Consider the following 11341-nt stretch of genomic DNA (forward strand, 5'->3'; position numbering starts at 1 on the left):
TTATAGTGTTAGGTACAATTTAGGTACAATTCATTACCATGCATTTGATTTTTAGAATTCTGATTCCTTTAAAATGTTATAAGCGAAGCATCTCTTAAAATGCAAGTTTGTCCTTAAACATTGTCGTGTATTTACGTTCTGCAACAAGTTTGTTTTACTTTTTTGACTGCTATATTCTGCTTATTTAGTTCTGACACTCTACAGGTGTTCATGTTTGATTGTTCTGCCGAATCATAACTTTTATGGATGTTGTCATTCTTGTTTTTTTAGGAAATGTTTACGCCTGACCTACATCATTGGGGCTTGGTTTGCCTCCCTCTGTTTTCTCATTCTCATGGTCGTTTTCGGAGCACTCTACATGAACAAGGTCAGCCCCTCTTTCAGGGCTCGGCAGCCACGCGCCAACCTCCTATTAGCCTCAGGGAAATCAACCTTCTAAACAATTTTAAAAACTCATCTATAAGTCTAAACCTGACCCAAATATGGGAATTACTCCTTTTTCTTCAAAAAATTATAGCGCATCCAAACGGGTTTAAATTTGAGACTTCATTGAGGCCGATGCGTGACTGACGAGCCCTGTCTTTTTAAACTACACTTATTGTCCATTTCATTAAGTTTTTGGAATGTGTAAACTATTGGATATTAATGTAATTAGACTATATGTCTAGGAGCTCTATATTCAAAGGGTAGAATATGCAGATAAATAGCCTAAAACCCATGACTCGTGTGAACCTTCACAAAAATCAAGGTTCTGCAGTTATCAAATTCTTAAGCTCTGACTAAGGGGCATAATGTAGCTGGATAAAGTGTCTCAAAGAATTAGCCTTGTGACGTCATAAAAATGAGGGATTATCCATCTCTTTTTTCGGGGTTATCTTTTCCACTTCCCCTCTCATCTCTCTCATTTTTATGACGTCACACGGCTGATTTTTGAGACACTTTGTCCAAGTACCCGCTAATAAAATTGTGCATGTTTTAGTGTCCATCTCAACCAATGCTGCCATACTTCCCATTCATCATGGGCATCATTGGGGTGGCTATGGCCCTTCTCAGGAAATTCAATAATTTCAATTTTTCATCCAGAGACGATTAGGTATAAGGACATCCAAGGAGGGGGGATTTAACATCCACTAAAATGGTATTTTTTTAGAAGGAGGGGAGAAAAAAACCCATGTTTTAGGAGTAACATTTAAAACTTTGAACTCATTTCTAAAATTCAAAGACATGAAACCGTGGTGCAAAGTCTCCAAAAAATTATTTCTGTTGTTTGGGGGAGGGCGAGGGGGTGTAACTTTTAATTTCCCCCCTATAACTTTAAGGTAGGATTATTTCCAAAACATAGACGTCCAAGGGGGGGGGGTAAAGGGGTGATTCCCCCCCCCCCAATGAAAATAAAGATTACCCCCCCCCCAAAAAAAAAAGTTTTTATTTTCAAAATTTTACCCCCCCAAATAAAAAAGCTTGGACGCCCCTGTTCCAAAATATTCATTCTAGTAATTTAATGACAGAAAGGGGGGGGAGGCTAGTGGTCACAACATCTTTAAAAAATGTATTGAAATTTATTTGTTAGGACATCCATGCTGTTGTACGGTGTGTCAGCTGATTTACATGATGAATACTTCTCAATCATTCTTATGCTTATATCTAGGAATCAAAATATTCAACATTATGGAGGAGGACAAAGTGTCTCAAAAATCAGCCGTGCGACGTCATAAAAATGAGGGAAGGGGAGAGAAGAAGTTGGAAGGAAAACCCCTCAAAAAGAGATGGATGATCCCTCATTTGTATGACGTCACATGGCTGATTTTTTTAGACACTTTGTAAAACAAGGATGACAACATCCATAAGAAGCAAACCACACCAAAATCAAGAGCAGAGATGTTCAGTGGTCATAAAAATAGGGAGGGAAAAGTTCTTATGCTTGTATCTAGGAATCAAAATATTGAAGATTATAGTAAAAACAAGGATGATAACATCCATAAGAAACAATGTTTAAAGCAGAAATTCAGTGGTCATAAAAAATAGGGAAAGAAAAAATTCTTATGCTTATCTCTGGTAATCATATTATTGAAGAAAACAAGGATGATGACCTTCATAACAAGCTAATAAGACCAAATATCATGAATGAACAAAGGGGTAGTTTCACGAAATGCATTTGAACTTAATTTAGTGAACCGCATATTTTTTCCTGGTTAATTGGTTAAACTACATTTATATGGCATATATTTGAAAGAATTTCAATATCAAGACTACGTGGTAGAAAATTAAAATTCTTTCAAATATATGCCATATAAATATAGTTTAACCCATTAAAGGGCGAATATAGGTTAAATATGATATGGGCTCAAAAAAACCGTGCCATTCCATAGATTATATATAACTTAAAGATATTGACATATCTAATTGTATAAGTCTGTTTATAGCTTAAAACCTGTCAAACTCAAGATAATATTATGTAATTAAAAAGCTTTCGTTAAAGGATAGTCGTAATAACATGGAAACCAATTAATCAGGGGTAAATATACCCATCTTCAACCTTCATACAAATTATATAAAGTAAAATATTTAAAAGTTTTAAAAAACATCAAATAATGTAAAAAGTAAAAAAAAATAATCGATAAAATTTTCTTGGAGGAAGAATGATTTCAAATCCCTGTTTTTTTAAGGTTCGTGTGTGTGTTGAAAATGCGTACTTGAGGATATTTATATTTTCCAGAATTAACCAATGATCTTTGAACAGAAAATAAACTTTAAGACGTATTATTTACCCTAGTCAATACTATTGGCGCACTTTTACGCAAATTATTTTTACGCTTTTTAAAAATTGAATTAAAGAGTATATAATCTAAAATAATAAACATTTAAATTATCATTTAAGATGCGTGCCATTGTAATAGTCAATCAAACTTAAGCAAAATAGTCAAAAAAAAAGTCTTGTAAAGGGCTAAAATAAACGGTTTGTCGTCAATCTGATTTATCATATGTTCAATTGAAACAGAAAATTGCAAAATCTACTTAAGGATTTTTTTGAATTTTTAAATTTGGCATAGATATTCTAAAAGTATGAAATGGCACCTTTCATATAAGCTCATATCATATCGAACCTATATTCGCCCTTTAACTAGCAAAAAATATGCGGTTCACTAAATTAAGTTCAAATGCATTTCGTGAAACTACCCCTTTGAGTTTAAAGCAGAAGTTCAATAGTTATTAAAAAATCTTAAGCTTATCTCTAGGAATCAAAATTTTAAATCTATAAAAGTTAAACAACTTCCATAAAAGTAAAGCTAAAAATGCAGACATTGGACAGAGGAATATTAACACTTAACTGAATATAACTTTCCGCCTTATTATCCTAGGAATCATTGATAAAAAACAGGATTATAGATTCATTTAAACAATTACAGACAATACAATATTAAAAACTTCTTGTTTTAAATTGATCTACGAATATAAAATTGTACATTACTGTTACAAAAATCAACACGAAATGTTTAAAATCTAAAGGATCGTTCTAACAATTCCACACTAAAATTTGGAGCTATCTTTTTGATAAGACAAACATACACCTCGACAATAAAAATAGATATTTTAGAGAAATTTTACAGGGGACGATTTACCCAAGCAAAGCATTATCATAAGAAATGCGACTATTTATTACGCATATAAAATGAAAAAATCTGCACACGTTTCAACCAATAACATGGCCAGGTTGTTCTTCCACTAAAATCCGATTTAGAGTGTGTCTCTAGATTATCTCTATTAGCAAAAGAATATTTGTGACTGCCATATGTCATGGCTGCTATCATCTGAGCAGCTGTGTATTCATTTTAAGCCCCCACACCACCACTAAAAGCATTCACATAGCACAACACAGTACATTTTGTATCAATAATGAATATCTGATTCAAATCCAATCAAATTATTGACAACAACAACAGGGCAGGATCTTTAAATCATTTCAATCAAATCGGGGTGAGCCAACTTTTCACCAATGAGAGCACAGCATTTTACGACATGCCGCGCTGTGATTGGCTGAAATTCGGCGCACCCCGATTCGGCGCACCCCGATTCGGCGCACCATTGAAATGATTTAAAGATCCAGCTCAGGACGCACAAGAACCATGACACCATATTTTGAAATATGCTACAGCCACTACATGGCCAACTATGGAAGTGATCCCATCTGGTTCACAAATCTCATGGTCTGTGTCAGAATATTTCTCTTGGCTTGGGTGAGTTTCACTAGTCCTCAAAGTTTTATAATAATTAACGTTTTCTTATTCGTTGTCTTAACATTAGTGAATTTTGATTGGTTGGCTCATTAAGTTTAGTAATCAAACGTTTCAACCACTAATTCTAATATATTGAAGGTGTAATTTTGTTTATTATCATTGGGTATGTACTTTAATTTATCCGCCATTGTCTTATTCCTTTAGATCTCTGATTTCATGGAGCTTATGGGATAAGAAAATGGATCAAAAATTTATTTATATCAACAAAATTACCTCAACTCAAGATTAAAAACTACATTTTGCTACTCTATTAACAATTGAATAAAAATTTATGTTAAGTAACCAAAGTTTATAAGCAAATGAGAAATGTGTTTATAAAACATTGGGTACCATTTAAAGTTGAAGTTACAAATATTTCTAGGCTCCTACATTAACTTAGGAGGACAGTAAAACAAAGAAAAACTAAAAAAAGTTACTTTCTGTTTTATAAAAACACATTCAGTATAAAACATGGTTATGTTAATTCAGTTTTTATCTAAATTAAACTAAATTGATGAAATTAATATTTATTTGATCTAAAAGATTTAATTAAACATGTTTTCCTACTATCATGGATTAATACCAATTTTGTAATTGAATTGAGTAAAGTTTTTAAATGAATAACTATTTTTTATGTATTTGATTTACACAGTTTGAAGGGGAAAATCAGGAAAATTTTCTTGAAGCCAGCTATGTCTAAAATATTAAATTGATTGCTTTAGTTGTGACCTGTCTGGCAACCAGATTATTTGATTATTTTTTTACTAATTGCTAGAAATATTCCACAACCTTGCTTTTTGTTTAATTTCAATTATAAGGTTCTAATCTATATGCCAAGTCTTTTTTGGGGTTAAAAATATTCGGTCCTGGTATATTTGGCTCATTGTCCTTTGATTAATATTTAGTTGTTGGTTAAACATATTTGGTTCTGGTCTATCTGGCAACAATACTTAATATCTAAATTTTATTTGGTAGCTGGAAATATTTGGTTCTGGTCTATCTGGCCACGTTACTTAATATTTATATTGATTTATAGTTGGTGGTTTAGATATTTGGTTCTGGTCTATCTGGCAACATCACCTAAAACCTAAATTTTTGGTGGTAGCTGGGAATATTTGGTTCTGGTATATCTGGCAACATCACTTAATTTCTAAATTTTATTTGTTAGCTGGAAATATTAGGTTCTGTTATATCTGTCAACATCACTTAATATCTAAATTTTAGTTGGAAGCTAGAAATATTTGGTTCTGCTATATCTAGCCACATCACTTAATATCTAAATTTTAGTTGGTATCTGGAAATATTTGGTTCTGGTATATCTGGCAACATTACCTAAAACCTAAATTTTAGTTGTTAGCTGGAAATATTTTGTTCGGTCTATCTGGCAACATCACTTAATATCTAAATTTTAGTTGGTGGCTGGAAATATTTGGTTTTGGTCTATCTGGCAACATCACCTAAACCCTAAATTTTTGGTGGTAGCTGGGAATATTTGGTTCTGGAATATCTGGCAACATCACTTAATATCTAAATTTTGGTACCTAAAAATATTTGGTTCGCTCTATCTGGCAACATTACTTAATATCTAAATTTTATTTGGTAGCTGGAAATATTTTGTTCTGTTATATCTGGCAACATCACTTAATAACCAAATTTTAGTTGGTAGCTGGAAATATTTGGTTCTGGTCAATCTGGCAACCTGATTATGTGGCGCCACCTGGAGAATATATGGATAACAATCAGGTAAGAAAATCATTTTTTTTTAGTTTGTAACTGGTTTATATCCACTCCCCTGCTTCTGGTTTAATGAACTAATCAATAAGTGATACCCATGTTGGCAACATAAATTGACGACAATTTTACCCATGTCATAGTTTTTTAATTTGATATCCATTTTTTGAAAGCATATTCACTAATATTTGTTGCACTCTCTTAGCAAGAGTAAGTATAAAGTTAGTAAGACACTTTTTTTGGCCTTCTAATTCATTCTTTTCTTCAAGACTAGATGTTTAATTATCTCTATTACTAGGAGGAACACTATTGTAGCTTTACTCTCTACATATTCTAGATTATCTCTATTATTAGTATGAACACTATTGTAGCTTTACTCTCTACATATTCTAGATTATCTCTATTATTAGTATGAACACTACTGGAGCTTCACTCTCTACATATTCTATATTATCTCTATTATTAGTATGAACACTACTGGAGCTTCACTCTCTACATATTCTATATTATCTCTATTATTAGTATGAACACTACTGGAGCTTCACTCTCTACATATTCTAGATTATCTCTATTATTAGTATGAACACTACTGGAGCTTCACTCTCTACATATTCTATATTATCTCTATTATTAGTATGAACACTACTGGAGCTTCACTCTCTACATATTCTATATTATCTCTATTATTAGTATGAACACTACTGGAGCTTCACTCTCTACATATTCTAGATTATCTCTATTATTAGTATGAACACTACTGGAGCTTCACTCTCTACATATTCTATATTATCTCTATTATTAGTATGAACACTACTGGAGCTTCACTCTCTACATATTCTATATTATCTCTATTATTAGTATGAACACTACTGGAGCTTCACTCTCTACATATTCTAGATTATCTCTATTATTAGGATGCACACTACTGTAGCTTCACTCTCTACATATTCTATATTATCTCTATTATTAGGATGAACACTATTGTAGCTTCACTCTGTACATATTCTATATTATCTCTATTATTAGGATGAACACTATTGTAGCTTCACTCTGTACATATTCTATATTATCTCTATTATTAGGATGAACAATATTGTAGCTTCACTCTCTACATATTCTATATTATCTCTATTATTAGGATGAACACTATTGTAGCTTCACTCTCTACATATTCTATATTATCTCTATTATTAGGATGAACACTATTGTAGCTTCACTCTGTACATATTCTATATTATCTCTATTATTAGGATGAACACTATTGTAGCTTCACTCTGTACATATTCTATATTATCTCTATTATTAGGATGAACAATATTGTAGCTTCACTCTCTACATATTCTATATTATCTCTATTATTAGGATGAACACTATTGTAGCTTCACTCTCTACATATTCTATATTATCTCTATTATAAGGATGAACACTATTGTAGCTTCACTCTCTACAAATTCTATATTATCTCTATTATTAGGATGAACACTATTGTAGCTTCACTCTCTACATATTCTGTTTCATCATTCTACTCATCATATACATTCTTCTAACAGGTACATCTTTAGTATTACATGTTATTTATTAACTAGCGGCCTCAAGAGCACTTGAGTTTAAGGGGGTGGGGAAACGTAGTAAATACCCGGTTTACAAAAATTTCTAGGGTGATTTCTTTGAAGGGGGTGGGTAGACCCTCACCCTCCTTATAGATAGTTATAAACCTTCCCAGGACCTATGAAAAGCTACATTATAAAGGAGAACTATATCAGTCAAGCGATTACGGATACTTTTTGTTACAGAAAGGGCTAGAAAACCAATAATAATAAAAGTTATAGACAACAGGATCTTTCAGTGTGGGTGGGTATATTGGACTCTAAATTGCAATAGTACCCATTGTTTCATAATCACGTTATCTTATTAGTTTGCTTTAAAACATTGGATACTTTTATTAAATTTTGATTAGATGGTTCCATACAAGTAGTGTTCTAAATTTTCAACCAATTATTTTTACCTACAGAATGGGAAATTTGTTAATTATTATTGGGGATGTATATCAATTTATCGTTCATTGTCTTATCCCCTAAGATCATAGCTAACTTTACAATATACAGAAAGAGACGCAAGATATCAGAGAGACAGGCACTACCACTTATAGAGTAGCTTCTCACCTAAAAAAAAATTCCACACAATTTTTGTTTAGTTTATATTGTAGTTTTAAAAGCAAATTAAAAAATTTCTTTTCATTTTGCAAATTTAATAAAAGTTTATTGTTTGTTAAATCAATACCACGAAAGAGTTTTTTTTTGTTAACCATTGACAAAGAAGATTGAGAGGGATTTTTTTCAATTGAAAATAAATTTAAAACTTTTTAGGAGCTATCTGTTTTATGATCTGGTCTTTCTTTAAGGTAAGTAAAAAAGTATGCAGAATAGATATAATCTAGATGTGTACATTAAGATATGTAAGTTTTTATAAAGAACTTAAAAAACCTAGTAATAGTGTCTAACTTTTTATCTTTGTGACGTAACAAAAATTGAAGGATGAGAGGGGAGGTGGGAAAGAAACCCCTAACAAAGAGATGGATTTTCAATTTTAATGTTAGAGGTAGATTTGGAATCTGCATCAAATTTTAATGATTTTTTTAAAATTCTATTTTTTGTATAATTCTTTATTTAAAATCGCAAATACAATTTAAGTTAATTAATTTTGACATCCGTGATGGGTGGATTGAAAACTACCCTTGCTCTAATTGGTTGACTGATGTACGACACTTAAGCTTCTCCAATCAGAGCAAATATAGTTTTTAATCCACCAATCACAGATGTCAAAATTAATTAACTTAAATTGTATTTCTGCTTTTAGATAAAGAATTATACAAAAACGAATTTTATCCTTAAAATTTGATGCAGATTTCAAATCTACCTCTAACATTAAAATTCTTTTCAACTTATATATCTTAGTGTACATACTTTCTAAATCAGCTCATAGGCATACAGTGGAGGAACAATCTGGCTGTATTATTGGTTACTAAGTGAACATATTTTGATACGATAGGACAGTAAATTTTCCATTTCGTTCACATAATAAGTCAGTTAGAAATAGTTGCATTTCTTAGGATATAGCTTTTCTAGGGTAAAATTTCTTACCTAGTAAAATGTAAAGCATATGACAAAAACATGTACAATTAGTCAGCTATGAATAGTTGAATTCCTATGGTAAAGTCAACTTTTGAGAAAGGGAACAGTAGCTTTTGCAATATTGCGTAAAAGTGTGAGCAGCAAGCTTCCAGTCAAATGCGCTTATTAAGTCTAATTGTTCTTAATGTTGATCCAATGCATGATATAATCAAACGCATATTTAAAAACAGTTTGACCTAATAAGCGCATTTGACTGGAAGCTTACTCCCAACTTTATGCAATATTGCGAATAATATCGTCAAAAAATTTCGTTGCTCGTAACAAATAATAAAAAAAGTTGTTTGTCTGGTGGAATTCCTTATTCAAGTTTGACAGATTATTGGGTTAATTTCACCATCTAGATATACTATATCTATTGTATAAAGTTTTAAAGTAATGTATTTTTTAAAGATAGATGCTTTTAAGTCCAGTTAGGTCTCACAATTTTTTTTATGAAAGATTAGTATTAAGCTACTTGGTTAAGAGGGGTTTATCCACGTACATAAAGCGGTACATAATCAACGTTTTTAAAAGTACCAAATGCGTCCTTTGACTGGTAAATTGACGCGCAAATCCGCTCTAATTTTTTTCTTATTCCCCATAAAATAAAATTTATGGGGGTGTGACTTTTTGACACCTCCCTTGTGGTCTAGGCAAGGTTATTAGGGGTTTAGGCCATTCTCAAGGAGGGTGGACACTGGACACCTGAGGGGTTATTTCTGCACGCCTCCTTATGTAATTTTTTAAAAAAATTATCTGTATTTGTTGTTAGTCTGATGATCCAGGACCTGCAGCCTCTAGAAGCATGGCCCCCTCCCCACACTCAAATCATATTGTTATCCCACAGACAAACATAACTCACAAACAAAAGTTGAACAAAAATGTTAAGCTTGCAATTTAAATGAAATAATGGTTATATATCGCATCGTGTTATAGGCAGCTTTCCGCGGTTATTAGAATGAAAAATGAAATCCAGCTTTGTTTTATCATAATGTTTCTTATTTGTTGGCTTAACAACTTTGAGGACTTTAAATTGAATTTTGATTGGTTGGTTCATTAAGTTTAGGGTCGAAACGTTTCAATTGCAATCTATAGAAAGGGTAATTTTGTGTATCATTTTTTTTCGGCCCTTTAGATCCATAGACCATTACCCCCTAGTACTAAATATGCTGCCATTAAATTTATGTATTAAAAAATACTAAACCACATTGTTTTAGCAATTTTGACTTTTGACTTTTTTTATAAAAAGAAAATGATAAATTTAGATTCTTTTAGTTACCATATTTGTGGACATACTTGTGCTTGTTACTTTGTGTTACTAAAAGTCTTAGTACAAGAATGATGTAATAGAACATTTTACCCTCCTCTTTATAATTCAAAATTGGTAATTGGGAACACTCCCCCCTCTCTTCCTTCACACTTCACAAGTGTCCATTCTAAGGTCGTATACGCTAGTTTTCATTAAAGAAACTAAAATATTTTTAAAGGCGAAGCTTTTGTATAATTAGGGTAGGTCCGTCCGAGACGGATAGCTTTTTCGTTAATTTAGGCATGTTAGAATTGTCCTATCGATTTCAAAATTTGCATGGTGACTCAGTATTTAGGTACTATTACCAGAATGTCTATTTTAAACATGTTTTTTTTTTACTTTTTTAACAAAAAAATTTCATGTGATCTAATTATCCGATTGATCTGATTTTTGGTATATTGATTCCTGGGACAACAAAGTACAATATTATAAGCAAAGAAACTGTATAAACAAGTCCTAAAAATGTAAGTATGTCCATAAACATTATCCTGTATCAAGCAGTTTTTCAACAAATTTACTTACAATATTGCTTCGACACTTAAACATTTATATTCTGATTATTCAGTTGTGACACTATACAAGTGTTTATGTCCGTTTGTCCTACCGTTTCAGTGCTTCCCTTTTATGGATGTTGTCATCCTTGTTTTTCTGATAACTAAAGGGAAATTTAGTTAATTATGTGTTAGCCTGTATAATAATGTAGTTGTGTCAAAGATTATTTAGTTTTTGTTTTATGTTTAAATCAAAAGCCTCAGGGAAATCAACCTTTTTAAAACTTTAAAAAATCAGCTTGAAGTCAAGGCAATTCCTCTTTTCAAAAAATATTTCAAAGCATCCAAACAGGTTTATATTTGAGG

General features: G+C 31.7%; 1 protein-coding gene across 1 annotated transcript; it reads left to right on the top strand.

The window, feature by feature from the left end:
* Window positions 1-4157: 4157 nt before the first annotated feature.
* LOC145330542 (uncharacterized) lies at window positions 4158-10396 on the top strand. The gene is made up of 5 exons (XM_080175163.1): window positions 4158-4235; window positions 5934-6017; window positions 7480-7555; window positions 8372-8406; window positions 9948-10396. Exons 1-5 carry the CDS (start codon window positions 4161-4163, stop codon window positions 10074-10076), a joined length of 399 nt encoding a protein of 132 aa, XP_080031289.1. The 5' UTR covers window positions 4158-4160; the 3' UTR covers window positions 10077-10396.
* The last annotated feature ends 945 nt before the right edge of the window (window positions 10397-11341 follow it).

Source organism: Acartia tonsa, chromosome 10, assembly GCF_053477335.1.
Source record: "Acartia tonsa isolate MP-2025a chromosome 10, ASM5347733v1, whole genome shotgun sequence".
NCBI lineage: Eukaryota > Metazoa > Arthropoda > Copepoda > Calanoida > Acartiidae > Acartia > Acartia tonsa.